Source organism: Pongo abelii, chromosome 4 (assembly GCF_028885655.2).
Source record: "Pongo abelii isolate AG06213 chromosome 4, NHGRI_mPonAbe1-v2.0_pri, whole genome shotgun sequence".
NCBI lineage: Eukaryota > Metazoa > Chordata > Mammalia > Primates > Hominidae > Pongo > Pongo abelii.
This window is the reverse complement of record NC_071989.2, coordinates 84,344,729-84,371,190: the sequence shown is the minus strand read 5'-3', so window position 1 is coordinate 84,371,190 and position 26,462 is coordinate 84,344,729. Positions and strand designations below refer to the sequence as shown.

The following is a 26,462-nucleotide window of genomic DNA, read 5'->3' as shown; positions in this document are numbered from 1 at the left end:
GAACCCAGGAGGCAGAGGTTGCAGTGAGCCAAGACAGCACCACTGTACTCCAGCCTGGGCGACAGAGCAAGATTCTGTCTCAGAAAAAAATAATAATAATAAATAAATAAAATAAAATAAACAAACATAAAGTTTTTAGGTTGGGCACCGTGGCCTACGCCTCTAATGCCAGCACTTTGGGAGAGCGAGGTAGGTGGATCACTTGAGGTCAGGAGTTCAAGACCAGCCTGGCCAACATGGTGAAACTCCGTCTCTACTAAAAATACAAAAATTAGCCAGGTGTGGTAGCGGAAACCTGTAATCCCAGCTACTAGGGAAGCTGAGGCAGGAGAATTACTTGAACTCAGGAGGCAGAGGCTGCAGTGAACCAAGATCACACCACTGCACTCCAGCCTGGGCGACAGAGAAAGATTCTGTCTCAAAAAAAAAACAAAAACAGTTTTTAAAAAGATTAAAAAAAAAAAGAATTTCAGTTTTAATGGACAGAAATGGTCACTAGAATAAACACCATCATTTCCCTCCCTGTGCTGCAATTTTTTAAGCCATAAATTCTGATAAATGTTATATTTTTAACAAAGTCTCCCATTTACACAAATCTCTGGTTAAAGAAAAAAGTCTGACTTTCACCAGTAAGAACTAGACACAGTTCCCCTGCGAGAGCCCAGGTGGCCTCTGAAAGAGCTCACAACATAAGGCTTGGCTAAAACTGCTTTCTTGAAATTAGGTAATTGAGTCTACCCGATGGTACATAGAAGCTATAATTAAACGCTTTCCATGGGTTTGTCATTCACCCCAGGCTACATGGTGGAGCTGAGGTGAGGAACTCGGACCTGAGCCAGATCCAGCAGTGTTGAGAGTTAATCCCTCATCTGCAGGTGAGCTGGCTAGGGCCCAGAGCTGGGACTCCAGGCTCCTGCTGTAGCGGCTGCTGCCGTGCCCTCATGTTCTCCAAAGAAGAGTGATAGAAAACTCATCAGAGCAAAGGATGTTCCACATGGCACAGAAGTTTTCTTCAGCCCACCCAGAATAGCTTAGGTTTCCTCTCAGAGCTAATACAAAGAGAAATGGGACCAACTTCCCGCAAGGCCATACCTTTTGAGGGTCACTGCCTTGGTGGTGACGAATGGCAGGGGGAAAATATGCCTAAAATACAAAGTAAATTGCCAAGACCAGCTCGGTCGAGGAGACCCTAACCCTGTGGAGCTAGAGGAATTAAAGACACACAGACAGAAATATAGAGGTGTGAAGTGGGAAATCAGGGGTCTCACAGCCTTCAGAGCTGAGAGCCCCGAACAGAGATTTACCCACGTATTTATTAACAGCAAGCCAGTCATTAGCATTGTTTCTATAGATACTCGATTAACTAAAAGTATCCCTTATGGGAAACGGAATTAACTAAAAATATCCCTTATGGGACACGAAGGGATGGGCCGAAATAAAGGGGTGGGTCTGGCTAGTTATCTGCGGCAGGACCATATCCTTAAGGCACTGATCGCTCAGGCTATTGTTTGTGGTTTAAGAACGCCTTTAAGCGGTTTTCCGCCCTGGGAGGGCCAGGTGTTCCCTGCGCTTATTCCGGTAAACCCACAACCTTCCAGCGTGGGCGTTATGGCCAGCATGAACGTGTCACAGTGCTGCAGAGATTTTGTTTATGGCCAGTTTTGGAGCCAGTTTATGGCCAGATTTTGGGGGGCCTATTCCCAACAGTAAATAAAGGAAGAAAGCAAAGCTCTATTTCTTCCTAGATGCTTATGGTCCTGCATTATCATTACACTCAAAATTTGTGAAGTTCAGATTAGCAAATAAAAGACCATGAAAATGTGGTGTTTACAACACTCTAGATAACAGACACACATTTTTGGCAAGTGTGTAACTGGTGCAACACCTTAGGAGGGCAACTTACCACAATCAAAATTACATGTATCCTTTGACCCAGAAGTTCCCCTTCTTATTTTTTTTAATTTTTATTTTTGGACAGAGTCTCTCTCTGTTGACCAGGCTGGAGTGCAGTGGTGCAATCACAGCTCCCTACAGCCTTTAACTCCTGGGCTCAAGCAATCGTCCTGCCTCAGCCTCCCAAGTAGCTGAGACAATATGTTTACAGCACCTCCCCTGGCTACTTTTGTTGTTGTTATTGTGCGATAGGGTCTTGCCACGTTGCCCAGGCTGGTCTTGAACTCCTGGGCTCAAGAGATCCTTCCACCTTCACTTATAGAAATACAATACATGCATTGTGGTTTTGATTTGCATTTCTCTGATGGCCAGTGATGATGAGCATTTTTTCATGTGTCTTTTGGCTGCATAAATGTCTTCTTTTGAGAAGTGTCTGTTCATATCCTTTGCCCACTTTTTGATGGGGTTGTTTGTTTTTTTCTTGTAAATTTGTTGGAGTTCATTGTAGATTCTGGATATTAGCCCTTTGTCAGATGAGTAGGTTGCGAAAATTTTCTCCCATTTTGTAGGTTGCCTGTTCACTCTGATGGTAGTTTCTTTTGCTGTGCAGAAGCTCTTTAGTTTAATTAGGTCCCATTTGTCAATTTTGGCTTTTGTTGCCATTGCTTTTGGTGTTTTAGACATGAAGTCCTTGCCCATGCCTATGTCCTGAATGGTATTGCCTAGGTTTTCTTCTAGGGTTTTTATGGTTTTAGGTCTAACGTTTAAGTCTTTAATCCATCTTGAATTAATGTTTGTATAAGGTGTAAGGAAGGGATCCAGTTTCAGCTTTCTACATATGGCTAGCCAGTTTTCCCAGCACCATTTATTAAATAGGGAATCCTTTCCCCATTGCTTGTTTTTCTCAGGTTTGTCAAAGATCAGATAGTTGTAGATATGCGGCGTTATTTCTGAGGGCTCTGTTCTGTTCCATTGATCTATATCTCTGTTTTGGTACCAGTACCATGCTGTTTTGGTTACTGTAGCCTTATAGTATAGTTTGAAGTCAGGTACCATCTCACACCAGTTAGAATGGCAGTCATTAAAAAGTCAGGAAACAACAGGTGCTGGAGAGGATGTGAAGAAATAGGAACACTTTTACACTGTTGGTGGGACTGTAAACTAGTTCAACCATTGTGGAAGTCAGTGTGGTGATTCCTCAGGGATCTAGAACTAGAAATACCATTTGACCTAGCCATCCCAGTACTGGGTATATACCCAAAGGACTATAAATCATGCTGCTATAAAGACACATGCACACATATGTTTATTGCGGCACTATTCACAATAGCAAAGACTTGGAACCAACCCAAATGTCCAACAATGATAGACTGGATTAAGAAAATGTGGCACATATACACCATGGAATACTATGCAGCCATAAAAAATGATGAGTTCATGTCCTTTGTAGGGACGTGGATGAAACTGGAAATCATCATTCTCAGTAAACTATCGCAAGGACATAAAACCAAACACCGCATGTTCTCACTCATAGATGGGAGTTGAACAATGAGAACACATGGACACAGGAAGGGGAACACCACACTCTGGGGACTGTTGTGGGGTGGGGCGAGGGGGAAGGGATAGCATTAGGAGATATACCTAATGCTAAATGACAAGTTAATGGGTGCAGCACACCAGCATGGCACATGTATACGTATGTAACTAACCTGCACATTGTGCACATGTACCCTAAAACTTAAAGTGTAATAATAAAAAAAAAAAAAGAAATACAATACATGCAAAGACACCCTGTCTCCCTCTCTGCTGAATGACTCTCATTGCCTTTCTTGCCTCCGCATTCCCCTGCTCCCTTTCACAATTAAAATTGTTGTAAGGGATTGTCACTGTCATTGCGTGGACTTCCTTCCTTCTCATTCTTTCTTGAACACACTCTATTCTGGCTTCCTTTCCCCATCACATCACTGAGAGGGTGGTCTTGCCAAGGTCACCAACGTTCTCCAAGGGCAAGCTCCGGTAGTCACTCCTCTGTTCATATCTTACTTGGCTTCTTAGTAATTTTCACCATGATTGATTACTCTGTCCTTTATGCCCTTGGCTTTCCTGACAGCATATTTGCTGGACTTTCTTCTTGCCATAGTGGCTGGTCCTTCTCAGTGTCTCTTACCGGCCCTTCCTCTGCTCAAAAGAGTCTACATGCTGAAGGCCTCTGTCCAGGGCCCTCTTTTCTTCATCTATATTCTCTCCACTAGGTGTCAGAGACATTTGAACCAGAGCAACCCTTGAATAGGAGCTGGGTAAAATAAGGCTGAACCCTACTGGGCTGCATTCCCAGACAGGCACTCTAAGTCACAAGATGAGATAGGAGGTTAGCACAAGATACAGGTCATGGCCTGGCGTGGTGGCTCACACCTGTAATCCCAGAGCTTTGGGAGGCCGAGGTGGGTGGATCACCTGAGGTCAGGAGTTCGAGACCAGCCTGACCAACATGGCAAAAACCCGTCTCTACTAAAAATACAAAAAAATTGCCAGGTGTGGTGATGCATGCCTGTAATTCCAGCTACTCGGGAGGCTGAGGCAGGAGAATGGCTTGAACCGGGAGGTGGAGGTTGCAGTGAGCTGAAATCATGCCACTGCACTCCAGCCTGAGCAAAAAGAGTGAAACTCCATCTCAAAAAAAAAAAAAAGATACAGGTCATAAAGACCTTGCTGATAAAACAGTTTGCAGTGAAGAAGCCAGCTAAAACCCAGCAAAACCAGATGGCCACGAGAGTGACCTCTGGTTGTCCTCATTGCTACACACCCACCAGCACCATGACAGTTTACAAATGCCATGGCAACATCAGGAAGTTCCCTATATGGTCTAAAATGGGGAGGCATGAACAATCCACCCCTTGTTTAACATATCATCAAGAAATAAACATAAAAATGGGCAACTACCAGCTATGGGGGCTGCTCTGTCTGCGGAGTAGCCATTCTTTTATTCCTTCACTTTCCTAATCAACTTGCTTTCACTTTATCGACTCGCCCTGAATTCTTTCTTGAGTGAGATCCAAGAACCCTCTCTTGGGATCTGGATCTGGACCCCTTTCTAGTGACATAGGTAACCTCACCAAGTTCTTTTTTTTTTTTTTTTTTTCTCGCACTGTTGCCCAGGCTGGAGTGCAGTGGCACGATCTCAGCTCACTGAAACCTCTGCCTCCTGGGTTCAAGCAATCCTCCCACCTCAGCCTCCTGAGTAACACTGGGACTACAAGTGCGTGCCGCCACAGTGGGCTAATTTTTTTTATCTTTTGTAGAGAGAGGGTTTTGCCACGTAGCCCGGGCTGATCTCAAACTCTTGAGCTCACATGATCCTCCCACCTCAGCCTCCCAAAGTGCTAGGATTGCAGGTGTGAGCCACCGCAGCCAACCTCCTACTCAACAATTCTGCTTGGATGTCTAACAGGCATCTCAATCTCAAGATGCCATGGTCAAAACAGAACTCTTAACTTTCAACCTCCAAACATGCTCACTCCTAATTATTTCACCATTATCCATCAAGCAGAAACTCTAGGCATAAGCTTTGATTCCTCTTTTTTTCACATCTGCTGACTTTAGGCTCCTTCTCTCCCTCTCTGTTAGCACCACCCTAATTCAAGCCAACATCACCTCTTGCTTGGATTACTCCAAATTGTTCTTGCTTTCTCTTCTTGTCCTTCTATAATTCCTATTCCAAATAGTAGCCACTGATTTTTTTTCTTTTTTTGAGAGGGAGTCTCGCTCTGTCATCCAGGCTGGAGTGCAGTGGCACCATCTCAGCTTACTACAACCTCCGCCTCCCGGGTTGAAGCGATTCTCCTGCCTCAGCCTCTTGAGTAGCTGGGATTACAGGTGCATGCCACCACGCCCAGCTAATTTTTGTATTTTTAGTAGAGACGGGCTTTCATCTTGTTGGTCAGGCAGGTCTCGAACTCCTGACCTCGTGATCTGCCTGCCTTGGCCTCCCAAAGTGCTGGGATTAAAGGCGTGAGCCACCGCGCCCGGCCATCAGTGATTTTTTAAATGGGCAGTAAAACAAACCTATGGCATCCCATGTAGAAAGAAAATCAAGCTCCTTGCTCCCTTACAGTTCCCTTCAGTTATCAAGCTCTTGCCTCTCTCCAGGCTACTTGCTCATACTCTTCCTTCCCTTACTCAATCTCATAAAGCCCTTGCTTGGGATCCTCTCATGGCTGGCTCTCCTGCCCTTTACATTGCCACTTAAATTTCACCTCCTTAGAAACCATCCCCGATCTCCCAATATAAAATACTCTTAGCATTTACTACTATTGGATATTTTGTTTTGTTTTCAGTCTTTCTTCAATCAGAAAGTAAACTCCATGAGAACAGAGTTCTTGTCTATTTTGTTCTCCACAATATTCCTTACTGCCTAGAAGATGACTTGGCACATAGTGCGTGGTGGAAGAATATTGAATTAACAAGTATGTACAGATTTCCACTCAAATATTATTTATATAGCAATATAAGTATAGCATAAGCTGGATTCCATAAATTATGGTATATGTGCACATGGAGATAGCCATTTAAAATAATGAGGTCAATCTGTAAATGCTAACATGGCAATCATATCCAAGATGTGTTCACGTATATAATGCGGAAGCCAGCCTCCCATGTAGTCCCCAGTGATCCTTGCCTCCTGGTATTTATGCTTTTAGGTAGTCTTCTCCCAGATTGAATTGGAGCTAGCTTGTCTGACCAAGCAATTGGAGCTAGCATGGTGGAGGTGATAGTGTGTGACTTCTGAAGCTAAGTAATGAAAGGCATTGTAGCTTTCCCCTTGTTCTCGTGGATCACTCATTTTGGGGAACACCAATCTTCATGTTATGAGGTCAGTCCAACAGCCCTGTGAAGAGGCCCACGTGGAGGGGAACTGAAGCTTCCTGCCACCAACGTGCCAGCCCTGTGGAGGATCCTCCAGCCCCTGTCACATCTTCAGCTAGCAGCAGCTCCAGCCAGTATCTTACCTGGTACCTCATGAGATCCTAAGCCAGAACGATTGGGCTAAACTGCTCCTGAATTCATAACCCACAGAAACTGTGAGAGTTAATAAATGTTTATGACTGTCTTAAGACACTAAATTTTGAGGTAATTTATGTATAATTTAACTAATACATGGTATAACTCCTTTTATTTTTAAAAAGCATGTATACATGTTTATACATGCATAAAAACATCTCAAAGAATATACAGAGGGCGTATAAACGGGTTCCCGTGGGGGGTAGGGAGGGTGTTCATTTCTCATTATATACTTATACTCTCAGATTTACTTATTTATTTTAGCTACTCAGTAGGTATGGGTTTTTTAATTTGCATTTTTCTAATGACTAATGCTAAGCATCTTTTATGCTTCAATATGCCTATTTACCATCTATTCTATTCAGTTCTTCTTTTTATTTATTTTTCATTTTTTAGAGATGAGGTCTCACTATGTTCCTCAGGATGGCGTGTAGTAGCTACTCACTAGTGTGATCGTGGCTTCATGGCTCACTGCAGCCTTGAACTGCTGGGCTCAAGCAACGGTGTAAACAAAGCAGTGGTTAGAAGGGTAAGCCATAGTAGTGGCCATTCTGGAACCTTCTTGTCCTTCGCGTTTACTTTGACTTTCTGCCAGTCTCAAGATCTAGCTCTGGAATAGGCTATGGTTTAAAGGCTTTTGAGAAGCCCATATACTGGAGGGTTAGGTTTCTGGGTTTGTTTTGTTTTTTTAAATATTGATGTATTCCACTGAGAGAACATCAACCCCTCAACTGGATAGCTCTTAAGGTAGAAATCCTAATTTAATTATTTGCATTTAATAATGCAGTAATGTTGCAATGAATGTCTGTGGGATTATGAACCCTGAATATTTGAGACAGGTCTCAGTTAATTTAGAAAGTTTATTTTGCTAAGGTTGAGGACACATGCCCGTGACACAGCCTCTGGAGGTCCTGACGACATGTGCCCAAGGTGGTGTGAAAGGAAAATATCTTGGGCCCCCAAAATCACTGCGCTAAAAGTTAAAGTCAAACTGGAAACTGCACAGGGCAAACCTGCCTCCCGTTCTATTCAAAGTCACCCTCCGCTCACTGAGATAAATGCGTATCTGATTGCCTTCTTTGGAAAGGAAGAAACTCAAAAGAATGCAAGAGAGTTTGTCTCTCACCTATCTGTGACCTGGAAGTCCCCTCCCTGCTTTTCTGGTCTTTGCTTCGAGTTATCCCGCCTCTCCAGACCAAACCAATGTACATTTTACATATATTCATGTTTCATGTCTCCTTAAAATGTATAAAACCAAGCTGTGCCCTGACCACCTTGGGTACATGTCGTCAGAATTTCCTGAGGCGGTGTCACAGGCGTGAGTCGTCAACCTTGGCAAAAGAAACTTTCTAAATTAACTGAGAACTGTCTCAAATGTTTAGGGTTCACAGTGCTCAGAGCAGTTTGGTTTTACACATTTTAGAGACACATGAGGCACCAATCAACATATGTAAGATGAACATTGGTTCGGTCTGGAAAGGCAGGACAACTTGAAGTGGGGAGGGGGCTTCCAGGTCATGGGTAGATGAGAGACAAACAGTTGCATTCTTTCGAGTTTCTGATTAGCCTCAGATATGCTTTTTTTTTTTTTTTTTTTTGAGATGGAGTCTTGCTCTGTCACCCAGGCTGGAGTGCAGTGGCACAATCTCAGCTCACTGCAACCTCCGCCTCCCGGATTCAAGTGATGTTCCTGCCTCAGCCTCCCGAGTAGCTGGGACTACAGGCACCCAGCAGCACGCCCAGCTAATTTTTTTTGTATTTTTAGTAGAGATGGAGTTTCACCTTGTTGGCCAGGCTGATCTCGAACTCCTGACCAGGATGGTCTCGATCTCTTGACCTTGTGATCCGCCCACCTCAGCCTGCCAAAATGCTGGGATTACAGGTATGAGCCACCGCGCCCGGCCCAGATATGCATTTGTCCGAGTGAGCAGAGGGATAACTTTGAATAGGAGAGGCAGGTTTGCCCTAAGCGGTTCCCAGCTTGACTTTTCCCTTTAGCTTAGTGATTTTGGGGCCCCAGGATTTATTTTCCTTTCACAGGATGAAGGAATGAACCACTCACACTGCTGCTGGGTTCTTGATGGGCCCACAGGCTTGGGCTGTGGTTTCTACCGGAGGTAGTCTGTAACTCTGGTCAGGCATAATTTCTCACCAGTAAAGACAAAGGCTGGGAAACAGTCCATAGATTGACCCACTGGTAGAGGCAAGAGCAGCTCATACTCAAATCACGGAATATTTCAAACTGTCCCTCCAGAGAAGCATTCCAAGGTTGGTCTGAGTCACTCTAATTGTTGACATTTAAGTGGGACAACCATCTCAGTGAAGTTCCAAGGTTTGAATAAAATGTAGGGCTAGATCCCTGATCACTAAGGGTTTGGTTTTTGTCTTCAGAACTGGGGGTCAGGAAAGGACTGGCCACATCAGAAACTTCTTTTTGAGAAGACATCTAAACACCCAAGCAAAAACTCATCATTTTAATCAAGATCCGGAGGACAGCAAGTATTACCTTTGATTCTGCAATAAATTATAGTCCTCTCAGGGGCCTCCAAAGGGTTAATGTTTCAGGAACAAAGTTGTAATCACTAAACTATGCATACTGATGAGATTATAGCCCTAAAGTTTATGAAATCTTGATAACCAGGAAATTAATTACAAGTTTAAAACTCCTGCTGCAAACCACTGAGGTGACACGCTAGGAAAAAGCCCATAAAACAATTCCAGCCAAGTCAGTTTAGCACTGGCCTTTGTCCTGAGCACCAGGACTACAAATCTTCATTCACTTTCAAATTAAGAGGCCTCACTGTTAGTAAATAAGCCTGTGGAGTTCAAAGGATTTACATTTTCAGACATTTTAGGACTCAGTTTAGAGAAATTAGACCACAATATGACATATAACACAAGAGCAAAGACAACAACATCCAAGGTACTACTCCGCTAGGGCCAGAGTTCCTCACGCTTCCAATCAGGGGCCTAATTCAGATAGACCAGGGGGTTTTCTAAGCCACTTTTCAAAGGCAGAACAAAACGATTTGAAAAGCTTTTGCTGGGCCAGGCGCGGTGGCTCGCACCGGTAATCCCAGTACTTTGGGAGGCCAAGGTGGGTGGATCACCTGAGGTTAGGAGATCGAGACCAGCCTGGCCAACCTGGTGAAACCTCGTCTCTACTAAAAATACAAAAAAGTAGCCAGGCATGGTGGCGGGCGCCTGTAATCCCAGCTACTCAGGAGGCTGAGGCAGGAGAATCACTTGAACCTGGAAGGCGGAGGTTGTGATGAGCTGAGATCACGCCACTGCACTTCCAGCCTGGGTGACAGAGCGAGACTCCATCTAAAAAAAATAATAAGTTTTTGCTTTAGCAAATAATTTTAATTTCTCAAATCATTGTTTTTATACTTTTTTGTTTTTTTGGTTTTTTTGAGACAGAGTCTTGCTCTATCGCCCAGTCTGGAGTGCAGTGGCCCAATCTCGGCTCACTGCAAGCTCCACTTCCCAGGTTCATGCCATTCTCCTGCCTCAGCCTCCTGAGTAGCTGGGACTACAGGTGCCCGCCACCATGCCTGGCTAATTTTTTGTATTTTTAGTAGAGACAGGGTTCATCATGTTAGCCAAGATGGTCTCAACCTCCTGACCTCGTGATCCGCCCGCCTCGGCCTCCCAAAGTGCTGGGATTACAGGCGTGAGCCACCGCACCTGGTTCTTTTATACTTTTTAATGTAAATTCAAAGGCTTGGTGAAAATAAACCAAGAAAAATATCTGTTCTTTAATAGGTACTTCTGACTAAATGTTGGGTCATTCATACATGAAATACTACCTGGTCATTAAAAATAATGAGAAACAGGCAGGGCACAGTGACTCATGCCTGTAATCACAGCACTTCGGGAGGCCGAGGAGGGAGGATCTCTGGAGGTCAACAGTTTGAGACCAGCCTGGGTAACATAGCAAGACCCTGTCTCTACTAAAAATAAAATAAAAATAAATTAATGAGAAACAGTGAATGAGTTAAAAAAATTATGAGGACAATTTATGTAAACTGATTTAAAGTATATATGTACATACACATATTCATACATATTTATTCTTAAAGTATAGCCACATTATAGTGAGATTTGCATAGTTACAAAAAGAAAAAAAAAAGGACTATAGCCAGCAGTGTTGGCATGTTCCTGTAGGCCCTAGCTAATACAGAGGCTGAAGCAGGAGGACGGCTTGAATCCAGGAGTGTGAGGCTGTAGTGGGCTATGCTGATCATTGTCTGCACTAAGTTCAGCATTAATATGGTAACCTCCAGGGAGAAGGGGACTACCAGGTTGCCTAAGAAGGGGTGAACCAGCCCAGGCAGGAAATGCAGCAGGAAAAACTCCCATAGTGATCAGTAGTGGAATCACATGTGGAAATAGCCACTGCACTCCAGCCTGGGTAACAGAGCGACACCCTGTCCACGCCCCACCACAAAAAAAAAACAAGAAATGACAAACACCAAAAAAATGTTCTCCACTGAGTCAGCTACAGATGGCCTTCAGGGCTCTGTGAGCCATTTGTTCCTGCTCCCTTTTATCCTGTTCCCACCATTTTCGCATTTCTCACCTGACAAACGGGGACAACTTCACAGGCCTGCAATGAGACTCAAAGCAGAACAGGCAAAGAAAGCGGTGACACTGAAGTGAAAGGGGGCAGAGCAGAAAACAGGTCTCGTCCACAGAGCACAGTAATAATATTATTTAATATTTATGACCACATAAATGTGCCAAATATTTTTATTCTTATAACTTTATGAGGAAGATACTATTATCCTAATTTTACAAGTGAGGAAACTGAGATACTACTATCCCCATTTGACAAATGAGTCGCATTTTATTTTCTTACTTCTTGAGGTTATAAAAACATCCCTAATGTAAGCAATGATGGAGTCAGAATTCAGCCCAGCCCAGGACCTGCACTCTTAGCCACCAGGCTGTGCTGCTTCTTCAGTAAAACAACGACTTTTTTTTTTCCCAATCAGATTGGGAAACCAAAGATTGATAGCATGGAATGTGGATGAGCATTTCAGGAAACAGGTGCAAATATATCATTTTGGTAGAAATATACATTACTGAAGACAATTTGGCAAGACTTAGCAAAACCTAAAATGAGCATCTAACTTTTCAGCTGGCCATTCTACTTCTAGAAACTTATCCTCAAAAAATAAGCTCACAGATGTCTGTATACAGATATTTGATACAGCACTTTTTTTTTTTTTTGTAGAAAACAAAAATGGATATTTATTCGCAACTCAAAAGAAACACTACGCATATAAGGTAAGAGATTAAATATAAACACGGCAAGTTCCATCCCGTTCCTATTTCTCCAAGGCTGCGTGACCAAATGGAATCTTGAAGAGAACACCTAGATAACAGAGGACATGTCAGCGACTCTGGTCTGGACTTCTGGATGCAGCACTGTTTTAATAGTCAAAAAAAGAAGGGTAGGGGGATGACAACCTAAGGAGCCGTTGGTAGGGAAATAATTAAATACATCACAATATATCCAAAATGTTAAATAGCCTGTATCCTTGAAAAGTGGTCAACCTACAGATGCAGGTGTGGAAAGAATCCTAAAACTTTTTTTTTTTTGAGACAGAGTTTCGCTCTTGTTGCCCAGGTTGGAGTGCAATGGCACGATCTCGGCTCACTGCAACCTCCGCCTCCCAGGTTCAGGCGATTCTCCTGCCTCAGCCTCCTGAGTAGCTGGGATTACAGGCATCCACCACCATGCCCAGCTAATTTTCGTATTTTTAGTAGAGACAGGGTCTTGCCATGTTGGCCAGGCTGGTCTTGAACTCCTGACCTCGGGTGATCCACCCACCTCGGCCTCCCAAAGTGCTGGGATTACACACATGAGCCACTGTGCCTGGCCTCTAAAACAATTTTAAATGAAAAACAGCTGTCACAGAGTTTGGTGTGGGTGTCCATCATTTACTTTTAGAGAGGTGAAGCTGTTGCCTGCCTTCTCTCACTCCTTCCCTCAAAACAAACGCACAACTCAGAAATAAGTTGCAAAAAAAATTTTGTTATTTATAAATCAATTACACAATAATTATTTTTAAAAGTCACAAATACAATCATTGTATAAAGTCATTTTGGCATCAAGTATCTCTTAAATATGTTGCAAACTATTTTCCAAAGAGATGTGGTCCAAACCCTCTGAAGGCTTTATAATTTTGTATTAGATAACAAGTGAACAAAACTGACAATAAATACTCCAACAATTATTTTTTAAAATACTAAGTGGTAAATGCTATTCTAAGTGGCAAAACAATCTATTACTCAGACTATCTGAAAATTTCACTGAAGTCATAAAAAGTTATACAAAATTTGTATTTACACGTTTAAAATCCTGATTGTATTTTTCTTGAATAATAATACATACAAAAACTCACAGGGTCAATAAAGAAATAATTCAAAGTCCTAATAAGTCAACAAACAGATTTCATTATAAGCTGAACATAAAAGAGACACCATTGTTTGCTTCTCTTTTCAAAAATTATCACGGCACTTTGTCAAATGGAAGCAGCATTCAGAACAATGGTTCTCAAATCTTTGTGTGCATAAACATCATGCAGGTTTGTACCACACAGATTCCTGGGCCCTGTTCCCAGTCTGAGCTCTCATTATTGAATCTGAGGAATCTGCATTTTGAACAAGATCCACGAGTATTTTATCACCCAAGCTGGAGTGCAGTGGTGGGATCTCAGCTCACTGCAACCTCTGCCTCTTGAGTTAAAGTGATACTCAATTCTTGTGCCTCAGCCTCCTGAGTAACTGGGATTACAGACGTGCACCACACACCTGGTTAACTTTTGTATTTTTAGTAGAGATGAGGTTTCGCCATGATGGCCAGGCTGGTCTCGAACTTCTGACCTCAAGTGATCTGCCTGCCTTGGCCTCCCAAAGTGCTGGGATTACAGGCGTGAGGCACTGCACCAGGCCAAGATCCATGATTTTGATGAAGTGGTACAAGAACCTCACTCACTGGACATTGAAATTCTACTGTCCAATCCCAACTCACTGCTGTTGATTGGAAACCTGATTCTGGCAGCTCATTTATCTTGGTTTCCTCATTTGTAAGGTCGTTCAATTGGACTGATCATCTCTGAGGGCCTTGAAGCTCTAACAAGTCTATCATGATCCCAGATGTAAAATTATATATATATTATATATATATATATATGTGTGTGTGTGTGTGTGTGTATATATATAATTTCAGCTGAGAAGTGAGTCTTCACACCAAGTCTACTTTTTGCAAGTTACTGGGTTTCTGTCTTCACCATCTTCTGAAAAGTCTGCTTCTGTTGGTTCAGTTGCTGGGGTCATCTGAGTAGAGAAATTCTGAAACAGACACTGATGTTAATTTGGGGGACTACTTTTCTCATGCAAACAGGGGAGCTCCTAGCAATCCCAAAGGGTGCTGCATCCACATGGTATGTAGTGAGACCTTTTTGGTTAGGAAATAACGGACACGTCCCCATAACATTAAACAGGTTCCACATCCTACTGTGCAATTCCCATCTGAGGACCTGGGAAACTCAATAGGAGGTCTTAACAGTGGTTGAACTTGAAGAGTAAGAGCTGGATTTCCTGGAGTGTTTCTTTGAGGTGAGGGATACTTGCATCTGCTTTACAGTGCGGACACTTCGGCAAAGGAGAGCGTTCTTTGCATGATCCCTGAAATCACGTGAAACAAAGTAATAGACAAAGGGGTCAATGCAGCTGTTGAGGGTAGAGAGGCAGAGGGCTACAATGTACAGGGCATAGACATGGCTCTGGCCCCGGCTCTTAATCAGAAAATAATGCACCACGAGCAGAAGATTACTAGGAGTGAAGCAGATCAGGTACATGGCCAGGACAGTGACAATGAGTTTGATGGCCCTCTTCCTTTTCTTTTCTGAGTTTTCATCCATGGCAGAAGATTGCAACATTCTGATCATCAGCACATAGGCAGAGGCTGTGAGGAAGGCTGGGAACAGAAAGACCCCAATGGCCAGAGAGAGGAAGTAATTGAACATGTCTCCCACCAAGAGGTGCTCAGGCAAAACATCATGACAGGTCGTGATGTTCAGGGCTGGAATGAAGATGGTCTGCTTCACGACATACAAGGGGATGGTGACTAGCAGAATCAGCAGCCATATTGCCAGGGAGATGCCAATGGCAATGTTTGCCTTCTTCCTGGAGTGCCCCATGGGGTTCACGATGACCCAATACCTCTGCACACTGAGGCAGGTCATGAAGAGAATGGAACAGTACATGTTGCCATAGAAAAAGCCAATAAGCACATTACAAAGAGCTTCCCCATAAATCCAGTTGTTGCCGTGTATGTGATAGGCAATCTTCAAGGGGAACCAGATGACAGAGAGGAGGTCAGCCAAGGCCAGATTGGCCATGTAAATCACAGCAGGGTGCTTCTTCTTAGTTCGGAAAAGAAAGACCCACAGGGCCATGCCATTACTTGGCAAACCCACCACAAACACAATTGTGTAGACAATTGGAAGGAAGACAGTGGTCAGTTTTCCAGTGAGGACAGATGCAGAAAACTCATCCACCGAAAAGACTGTTTCAACTGTAACTCCTTTTCTAGTGACGTGGGATGTGCCATCAACCTTACCAATAAGGCTTCTTCCTTTAGAGGATCTGTTGGTTCCTGTACAAGAAAGGAAGACAAGGGTCATTACAGAAATAAATGTTTCAGCAGTAACACTGGTTTGTTCAAATGAAAGTACATTAATTTATTCATTTTTTAATTTATGAGACAGGGTCTCGCTGTCACCCAGGCTGGAGCGTAGTGGAGCAATCATAACGCACCGCAGCCTCAAACTTTTGGGCTCAAGCAATCCTCCTAAACAGCCAGGCCACAGGCACGCACCATTACACCCAGCTAATTTTTTACTTTTTGTAGAGATAGGATCTCGCTATGTTGCCCAGGCTATTTTCAAACTCCTGGCGTTAAGATTCTCCTGCCTCAGCCTCCCAAAGTGGTGAGATTACAAGTGTAAGCCACTGAGCCCAGCCTCAAATGAAAGTACTTTAGATGAAAACAGAAATATACTATTAGAGGATTACACAAAGTGCTTATAGCGGCTTTTCTTTGTGTAATGAGATTATTGGGATTTCTATTGTCTGGTTTAGTTTGGTTTTATGGGTTTTTTTTCTTACAGTGAGTATTTTTGTATCGGGGAGTTGTAAGGAGTTGTGGGATGCGTGTGGAACATCGATTTCTAGGAGTATAAAGAAGACTAACAATATTTCAATTTATTTTTACAAACTGTCCACATTCATTAGTCCCCAGCTATTCTTTTTATTTTACTTATTTATTTTTCTTTTTTAGAGATGGGGTCTTGCTATGTTGACTAAGCTGGTCTCGAACTCCTGGCTTCAAGTGATCCTTGGCCTCCCAAAGTGCTGGAATTACAGGCGTGAGACATCATGCGCAGCTCTAGCTATTCTTATCACATGACCAACAATAGTCCTTTGATTTATCAATTAGTAAAATTTGGTTTGGCTGGGCGTGGTGGCTCATGCGTGTAATCTCAGCACTTTGGGAGGCTGAGGCAGGTGGATCAGGAGGTTCAGACCAGCCTGGCTAACCTGGCGAAACCCTGACTCTGTTAAAAATACAAAAATTAGCCAGGCGCGGGCGCCTATAATCCCAGCTACTTGGGAGGCTGAGGCAGAAGAATTGCTTGAACCCGGGAGGTGGAGGTTGCAGTGATCCAAGATCATGCCACTGCACTTCAGCCTGGGTGACAGGGCGAGACTCAGTCAAAAAAAAAAAAAAAAAAATCAGTTTAGGAATGTGCAGTAATTCCTTTCCAAATTCTCAAGTGTGTAAAATAGCGATCCCCATCCTGACACCAGTTTTCTAATTTCTCACCTCATAATGGCCTTCTATCCCACTCCAGCCCTGAGCCAGGATCCTTCCTGGCCTATTCAATTCATCATACCCTATTCAGAGCTTGCCACAGGGAGATTCCCAGGACCACAAGGGACATTCCCTTTTCACCCACAACGATAGCCTCAACAATGGCAGGGATTTCCCCTGCTCATGTGCTGGCTTCCTGGAAAACGTCCCATGGAGGTCAGCTGGCAGGGAAACTGTCTGGTCTGGACAGGTGGCTGTACTGATGGCAGATTTGTGTTCTGACTTTCAAGCATGTAGCATGACAAGCTAACTTATTCTCCCTCTCTCATATTGTGAAGTTTACCTTAAAAACCACAAAGAAATGAATGGCATGTCCTCCCTACATTCTGCCCCTAAGTATTCATGAACCTGCAGGAGTAAGTAAGGACAATATAAGGATACCGAAGAATTTTACTCTAATTCTGGGGAAAAGTAGGCCTCACCAAGCAGAGAAGACAGGGCAATACTTGCACTGCAGTATACCAGGGGGATATTAAACCTACTCATGCTCTTATCTCATAATGTTATGCTTGGTCATCATTTTTCCGCTAGAAGCTTTACACTAATGTTCCGCAGAATTTTTCACATCTTAATGCTTCCCTATTTGGGATGCTAGCCTGGGTGGAGTGTTGGGGGATGTAGAGATCAATATTTCACTTTTCACTTAGTGTAGTGGGTTGAAAGGTGGTGCCCCAAAAGAGAAGTCTATGTCCTAATCCCCAGACTCTGTGAACATTATTTAGCAAAAAGGTCTTTGCAGATAGAATTAAGGATCCTAAGATAAGAAGATCTCCCTGGGTTATCTAGGCGGGCCCTAAATCCAGAAAGGTCTTTGCAGATAGAATTAAGGATCCTAAGATAAGAAGATCTCCCTGGGTTATCTAGGCGGGCCCTAAATCCAACGACAAAGGACACTTTCTAAGATAAAGGCAGAGGCCTGGCGTGGTGTCTCACGCCTGTAATCCCAGCACTTTGGGAGGCTGAGGTGGGTGGATCACTTGAGGTCAGGAGTTCAAGACCAGCCTGGCCAACATGGTAAAACCCTGTCTCTACTAAAAATACAAAACTTAGCCAGGTGTGGTGGCGTGCGCCTGTAGTTCTAGCTACTTGGGAGGCTGAGGCAGGAGAATTGCTTGAACCCGGGAGGCGGAGGTTGCAGGGAGCCAAGATTGCGTTGCTGCACTCCAGCCTGGGCGACAGAGTTAAAGTCTGTATCAAACAACAAAAAAGAGAGAAAAGCAGAAAGAGATCTGCGACACGCAGAAAAGGAGAAGCCAGAGGAGTGAGTGACATGAGAATAAGAGAATAAGAGTGACATGAGAATGGAGGCAGAGATTGGAGTCACATCAAGGAACAGGCCAAGAATGCCAAGAAATGCCGGCAGCCACTGCAAGCTGGAAAAGGCAAGGAATGGACCCTCCCTTAGAGCTTTTGGAGGGCGTGTGGCCGCAATTCCTTGATTTCAGGCTTCTGGTCTCCAGAACTGACAGAATAAATGTGTTGTTTTACATCATCAGTTTATTGCAATTTGTTATGGTAGCCACAAGAAACTAATATGCCTAGGATAGTCCTATTTCTAGTGGTTCTATTTTTTTTTATATAATTCTTCAAAAAGAACATATATTGTTTTTAAATTTTAAAAAAATTCCTACATATTACAGTGTTCTTCAAATATTTGACCATAACCCCTAAGAACCATATTCTACATAGTAACCCAGTTCCCAATACACATATCCATGGTGGAAAAAAGTTTCACAGAATAATTATTCTTATTACATAGGGTGCACTGATACTTTCTATTGTGTTCTATTCCATTATTATAAAAAGCCAGTTATTATTCTTTAACATTGATTTCACAGGCCACTTAACTTAGAATGACAACATATGTAACAATTAGAAAGTAACACACTGGAAATTAATTTGGTGTTGGAGTCAGTGCTTGATTAGTGTTATAGACTGAGCAACTGGTGCAGTTATTGTGGAATTTATCCGACACCAAATTAATGGAAATGAAGGGTGCGAAGTGTTAAACAACACCACGAATGTAGTCAGTAAAATCGAGACTCTGGGAACTACTACAGGATAAAGGACCTGTGTTTTACAAAATATAAATTATAAGGCAAAAAATAAGAATGAGGGCCAGGCACAGTGCCTCATGCCTTCAATACCCAGCACTTTGGGAGGCCAAAGCAGGAGGATTGATTGAGACCAGGAGTTCAAGACCAGCCTGGGCCACATAGCAAAATGCCATCTCTTAAAAAAAAAGAAGAAGAAAAAAGGAAGAAAAAGGTGTGGAGGTGAAATTTATAGAGTAGAAGATTTAAAAGACATATCAGTCATATAATGTGTGTACCTTGTTTGAATCCTGATTCAAACAAACCATAAAAATAACTTTTTTTTTTTTTTTTTTTTTGAGATGGAGTCTCACTGTGTCGCCCAGGCTGGAGTGCAGTGATGTGATCTTGGTTCACTGCAACCTCCGTCTCCCAGGTTCAAGCAATTCTCCTGCCTTAGCTTCCCAAGGAGCTGGGATTACAGGTGCACACCACTACACCCAGCTAATTTTTATATTTTTAGTAGAGATGGGGTTTCACCATGTTGGTCAAGCTGGTCTCGAACTCCTGATCTCAAGTGATCTGCCCACCTGAGCCTCCCAAAGTGCTGGAATTACTGGCATGAGCCACTGCACCAGGCCTAAAATAACATTTATAAGACAATTAGAAATTTGAACACAAAGCCCGGCACGGTTGTTCATGCCTATAATCCCAGTGCTTTGCGAGGCTGACGTGGAAGGATTGCTTGAGGCCAAGAGTTTGAGACCAGCCTGGCCAACATAGCAAGACCCTGTCTCTACAAAAAATTAAAAAAAAAAAAAAAATTAGCCAGGCATGGTGGCGCACACCTGTAGTCCTGGCTACTTGGAAAGTTGAAATGGGAAGATCACTTGAGACCAGGAGTTCAATGATTCAGTGAGATTGCGCCACTGCACTCCACTCTGGGTGACAGAGTGAGGCCCCTGTCTCTATATAAAAAAAAAAAAGAAAGAAATTTGAATACTGACTGAATATTTGATTATATTAAAAATTAATGTTAGTAGATACTATAATGGCATTATGCTTATATTTGAAAAAGAAATCCCTCATACATTATTAATACATTCTAAAATATTTTAGGATGAAATTATATCTGAGATTTATTTCACAACCACAGGAACTGAAACCCTCAGACACTGCTGGTAGGAATACAAACTGGTGCATGGCTGGGCAGAGTAGCTCACACCTCTAATCCCAGTACTATGGGAGGCCGAGGTGGGTGGATCACCTGAAGTCAGGAGTTCGAGACCAGCCTGGCCAACATGGTGAAACCACATCTGTACTAAAAATACAAAAATTAGCCAGGTGTGGTGGTATACACCTCTAATCCCAGCAACTTGGGAGGATGAGACAGGAGAATCATTTGAACCGGGAGGCACAGGTTGCAGTGAGCCAAGATCACGCCATTGCACTCCAGCCTGGGTGACAGAGTGAAACCATGTCTATTTAAAATAAATAAAATAAATAAAATAAAATAAAATAAAAGGTACAGTTATTGTGGGAAATTATCTGGCAGTTCCTCAAATGGTTAAGGAGTTACTATATGGCTGGACGCAGTGGCTCACGCCTGTAATCCCAGCAATTTGGGAGGCTGAGGCAGGCAGATCACGAGGTCAGGGTTTTGAGCCAGCCTGGCTAACATGGTGAAACCCCATCTCTACTAAAAATACAAAAATTAGCTGGGTGTGGCGGCACACGCCTATAGTCCCAGCTACTCGGGAAGCTGAGACAGGAGAATCATTTGAACTTGGGAGGCGGAGGTTGCAGTGAGCCTAGACTGTGCCATTGCACTCTGGGAAACAGAGCATGACTCCGTCTCAAAAAAAAAAAAAAAAAAGAAAAGAGTTGCTATATGACCCAGTAGTTCCACTCCTAGGTATGCAGGAGTCCACACAAAAACTTGTACACAAATGTTCATAGCAGCATTATTTGTTTTTGTTTTTGTTTTTGTTTTTTGAGACGGAGTCTCGCTCTGTCGCCCAGGCTGGAGTGCAGTGGCGCGATCTCGGCTCACCGCAAGCTCCGCCTCCCGGGTTCACGCCATTCTCCTGTCTCAGCCTCCCGAGTAGCTGGGACAACAGGCGCCTGCCACCACGCCCGGCTAATTTTTTTTTTTTTTTTTTTTGTATTTTTAGTAGAGACGGGGTTTCACAGTGTTAGCCAGGATGGTCTCGATCTCCTGACCTTGTGATCCGCCCACCTCGGCCTCCCAAAGTGCTGGGATTACAGGCGTGAGCCACCGCGCCCAGCCATAGCAGCATTATTTGCAATAGTCAACAAGTGGGCTGGGCACAGTGGGCTCACCTGTAATCCTATCACTTTGGGAGGATGAGATGGGAGAAGTGCTTGAGGCCAGGAATTTGAGACAAGCCTGGGCAACAGAGCAGAACCCCATCTCTATAAACATTTTTAAAAATTAGCCAGGCATAGTGGTGCACACCTGTAGTCCCAGCTACTAGGGAGGCTGAGGCAGGAGGATAGCTTGAACCTAGGAGGTCAGAGATTACACCACTGCACTCCAGCCTGGGCAACAGAGCAGGACCCTGTCTCAAAAAAAGAAAAAAAAAGTGGAAACAATCCAAATGTCCATCAACAATTGAAAAGAAATAAAAAGCAGTATATCCATACAATGGAATATTATTTGGCTGTTTTCAAAAATCAAGTACTTGGGAGGCTGAGGCAGGCAGATCACCTGAGGTCAGGAGCTCAAGACCAGCCTGGCCAACATGGTGAAACCCGGTCTCTACTAAAAATACAAAAATTAGCCAGAGGTGGTGGTGCAGGCCCGCAGTCCCAGCTACTCAGGAGGCTGAGGCAGGAGAATCACTTGAAACCAGAGGCAAAGGTTGCAGAGATTGCACCACTGCACTCCAGCCTGGGTGACAGAGCAAGACTCTGTCTCAAAAAAAAAAAAAAAAAGTACTGATACATAGATACATGGATGAATCTCCAAAAGATTATGCTAAGTGAAAGAAGCCAGTCACAGAGGACAACACATTATCCCATTTCTATCAAATGTCTACAATAGGCAAATCCATAAATAGAAAGTAGATTAGTGTTTGCCAAGGGCTAAGACCAGAAGATTGGTGAATGACAGCTAAAGTGTTTCTTCCAGGGTAATAAAAATGTTCTAAAATTGTTTGTGGTCATGGTTGAATAATTCTGTGAATACCCTAAAAGCCACGAAATTGTACAGTTTAAAGGGGTGAATTGTATGGTGTGCAAAATATCTGATATGGAATTCTTGGTAAAGCTGTTAAAAAAAAACAGGCTTGGATCATAGGAAAGGGAAAAAAACAGAAAAGAAATAACAGGGAAGAGGGGTGGGAGGTGGGTTGGGGAATAGATGAAACAAGATTAACCAACAGTTAATAATTATTGAAGTTGAGTGGTGGGTACACTTAATTCACTATAATAGTATATTTCTATAAGATTAAAATTCTCCATAAAAATAAGCATGTACCAAGTCAGGAAAGCTCACATAAAGAGTGCTCAAAATCTGTTTTAAATAAGAATGCTAAAATAAAGACCAAAAAAGGAGCAAGGAATGGCAATATAACAATTTTTTTTTAAAAAGGAACTTTTTCTTAGAATATTTCAACATATAACCTTTAATGGTCTCCATCAAAACTATTGTTGGTATTAACTGTTCTATAACACTGGTAAATGTCAAGATGCTACTTGAAGGTCCCTGAAGCCCTTTCAGCCCTGTGCATCAGCTCTGACTCTGTACAGTGTCCTTACCACTCACCAAAACTCACAGAGCTTGTCTAGAGAACCGATGCTAACCCAGCTCCCAATTGTCAACCAGGTAAAATCATTTCTATTTCACAGAGTTGAGGAGAGACTAAATGCACAAATGAAGTTTAAACACAAATAAAGTGCCTGGCTACAATTACATTCCCATTTCTAGGGCTGTAATAAACAATTATTGCCCAAGTGTGTGAAAATACACACTCAAAGATGCTCAAGGCAGCATCCCCCACTCAGTTACAGACAAACAGCTCCTTATTTCTATTCCTAACTTAGCATGTCCCTGATGTAGTCCCTACCACGAAGGGTAGACAATATACTAGCCAATAATATTGAAATGGAAAGACAGCCACAATATACAGTCAACTGAAAAAAGAAACTAGCCAGGCATGGTGGCCCACACCTGTAATCCCAGCACTTTGGGAGGCCGAGGCGGGTGGATCCTGAGATCAAGAGATCGAGACCATTCTGACCAACATGGTGAAACACAATCTCTACTAAAAAATACAAAAATTAGCTAAGCATAGTGCACGCGCCTGTAGTCCCAGCTACTCTGGAGGCTGAGGCAGGAGAATCGCTTGAACCCAGAAGGCAGAGGTTGCAGTGAGCCGAGATCACGCCACTGCACTTCAGCCTAGCAACAGAGCGAGACTCCGTCTCAAAAAAAAAAAAATTATAATGTACAATTTGCAAAATCTGAAGTCTAGAAGGATATCCACCAAACAATAAAAAGTGGCTGGCTCTGTGGAGTAGAATAGCTGGGGACAAGAGAACTTTTTATTTTACACCTCTCTATATTATTTGAATTTTGTATCTCAAAGGAATATAAATTGGTATAATATTTTTGGTGGGTAATTTGGCAAAATATCAAAATTTTAAATGTATTTGCCATATGACCTAGCAATTTACTTCTAGGAATTTGCCCTGCACCTACCAGCTAAAGTGCACAAAGCTATTGTATGTACAAGAATATTTACTGGAACATTGTCTGGCATGGTAAAACAAAGATGTTAATTTCAACATCTATCAAAAAGGGGAGTAGTTCAGGGCCTGGCAGGGTGGCTCACGCCTGTAATCCCAGCACTTTGGGAGGCTAAGGCGGGCGAATCATGAGATCAGGAGTTTGAGATCAGCCTGGCCAACATGGTGAAACCCCGCCTTTACTAAAAATACAAAAATTAGCTGGGTGTGGTGGCGGGCACCTGTAATCCCAGCTACTTGGGAGGCTGAACCTGGAAGCCTTGAACCTGGGAGGCAGAGGTTGCAGTGAGCTGAGATCACACTACTGCACTCCAGCCTGGGTGACAGAGCAAGACTTCATCTGGGGTTCGGGGATGAGCGGGAAGAGGGGAGTAGTTCAGGCCAGGCATAGTGGCAACCTAGCCATAGCCCCAGCTACTAGGGAGCTCCATCTAAAAAAAAATTAGCTGGGGGTGAGCTATGATCCTGCCACTGCACTCCAGCTTGCGTGACAGCCAGACCCAGTCTCTTTAAAAAAAAAGGGGGGGGGTGGGGTGCGGTGGGGAGGACTAGTTCAATTACTCCCCTATAAAAGTTTGTACAGGGTCGGCGCAGTGGCTCACGCCTGTAATCCCAGCACTTTGGGAGGCGGAGGCGAGCGGATCACGAGGTCGGGAGATCGAGACCATCCTGGCTAACACGGTGAAACCCTGTCTCTACTAAAAATACAAAAAATTAGCCGGGCGTGGTGGCGGGTGTCTGTAGCCCCAGCTACTTTGGAGGCTGTGGCAGGAGAATGGCATGAACCCAGGAGGCGGAGCTTGCAGTGAGCTGAGATAGCGCCCCTGCACTCCAGCCTGGGCGACACAGCAAGACCCCATCTCAAAAAAAAAAAAAAAAAAAAACAGTTTGTACAGATTTCTATAAACTGACTATGAATCGATTAGGTAAAAAAGATAAATAAATCATAGCACAGTATGTACAGTACAGTATACTCCTTCTATTCCTATAAATCCTTTGTGCATAGAGAAGTTGAGCTGATGGCCAGGAACAGTGACTCACACCTATAATCCCAGCACTTTGGGAGGCCAAGGCGGGCGGATCTTTTGAAGTCAGGAATTCAAGACCAGCCTGGCCAACATGGCAAAATTCTGGCTTTACTAAAAATGCAAAAATTAGCGGAGGTGTTGGCGCGCATCTGTAATCCCACCTACTTGAGAGGCTGAGGCAGGAGAATCACTTCAACCTGGAAAACGCAGGTTGCAGTGAGCTGAGATCACATCACTGCACTCCAGACTGGGCGACACAGCGAGACTCCATCTCAAAAAAAAAAAAAAACCAACCAACCAACCAACCAAACAAAACCCGAGAAGTTATGCTGAGATTGGAGACCAGAAAGAATGAGAGATTTTCACTTTTTTTTAGACCCTTCTGATTTACACAATTTTGGGAAAATCTGCATGTAAAACTTTTTTTTTTTTTTTTTTTTTTTGAGACAGAGTCTCACTCTGTTGCCCAGGCTGGAGTGCAGAGGCACGATCTCGGCTCACTGCAAGCTCGACCTCCTAGGTTCACGCCATTCTCCTGCCTCAGCCTCCCAAGTAGCTGGGACTACAGGCGCCTGCCACCACGCCCGGCTAATTTTTTGTATTTTTAGTAGAGACGGGGTTTCACCATGTTAGCCAGGATGGTCTCCATCTCCTGACCTTGTGATCCACCCGCCTTCACTTCCAAAGTGCTGGGACTGCAGGTGTGAGCCACCGCGCCCGGCCTTTAACTTTTAATTTAATTTTTATTTTAAGTATACTCCTCTTGTGGCCCAACCTCCCCATCAAACCAAGTGTAAAACAAGTACTTTACTTGCATTAACTCTCTTCCTTTCACCCTCTCTTCTCTATGATCCCCTCACCCCAAATGTCCTTTTTTGCTCCCAATCTTTGGGAGCACAGACTGAAAAATAAAGGTTTCAATTGTGGGGTGCCCCTCCCTAGCTAAACTTTTAGTACATTTTCACAAGTGTTCTTTCAGAATGAACTGTTTTCTTCAACACTTGCCAAGCTAATAAAACCATAAGAAAGTCAAATACAGATTTACTAAAACATCACCTATCAAGGTTATTTAGTAACTACAAAGCAAGCAAAAGGATCAAATTTAAAGTCCTATCTTCCAGTTCATTGCAGTGTTCTGTCATATTACAAAACTTTGGCCAGGCACGGTGGCTCATGCCTATAATCCCAGCACTTTGAGAGGCTGAGGCAGGTGGATCACTTGAGGTCAGGAGTTCGAGATCATCCCGGCCAACATGGCAAAACCCCGTTTATACCAAAAACACAAAAATTAGTTGGGTGTGGTGGTGTGCGCCTGTAGTCCCAGCTACTCCAGAGGCTGAGGCATGAGAATCACTTGAACCTGGGAGGCAGAGGTTGCACTGAGCCGAGATCGTGCCACTGCACTACAGCCTGGGCAACAGAGCGAGATTCCATCTCAGGGGGAAAAAAAAATTGGAAATACCACATGTCTGTCAACAGAGGACTAATTTTAAAATTGATGCATCCTTCTGTAACATTTTGGAGTCATTAAAAATGTTTTATATGTATTGACATGATACTGATCTGCTTATATAATCCCATACTTGCACAAACATATTTTCTGTATTTGTGAATACATATTTTGTGCATGGATGTAATAAAGAGTGGGAAAATATATAAGCCGAAATATTAGCAGTGGCTACTTTGGTACTGAAGTTCAGGGTGATTTAATTAAATGTTTCCTTT

The 26,462-nt window shown here is 43.3% G+C and overlaps 1 protein-coding gene across 3 annotated transcripts in view; it reads right to left on the bottom strand.

Moving 5' to 3' along the window:
- Positions 1-11,083: 11,083 nt before the first annotated feature.
- Positions 11,084-26,462, bottom strand: part of F2R (coagulation factor II thrombin receptor) — a 126,391-nt gene continuing 111,012 nt past the window's right edge. Inside the window, exon 2 of one of the 3 annotated variants that reach the window (XM_063724146.1) lies at positions 11,084-15,625. In XM_063724146.1, the coding sequence (XP_063580216.1) occupies positions 14,514-15,625 (1,112 nt within the window). In that variant the 3' untranslated portion in view covers positions 11,084-14,513. The remainder of the gene's footprint in view (positions 15,626-26,462) is intronic. The other 2 variants (XM_002815666.5, XM_054555647.2) reach the window with 2 other exon arrangements.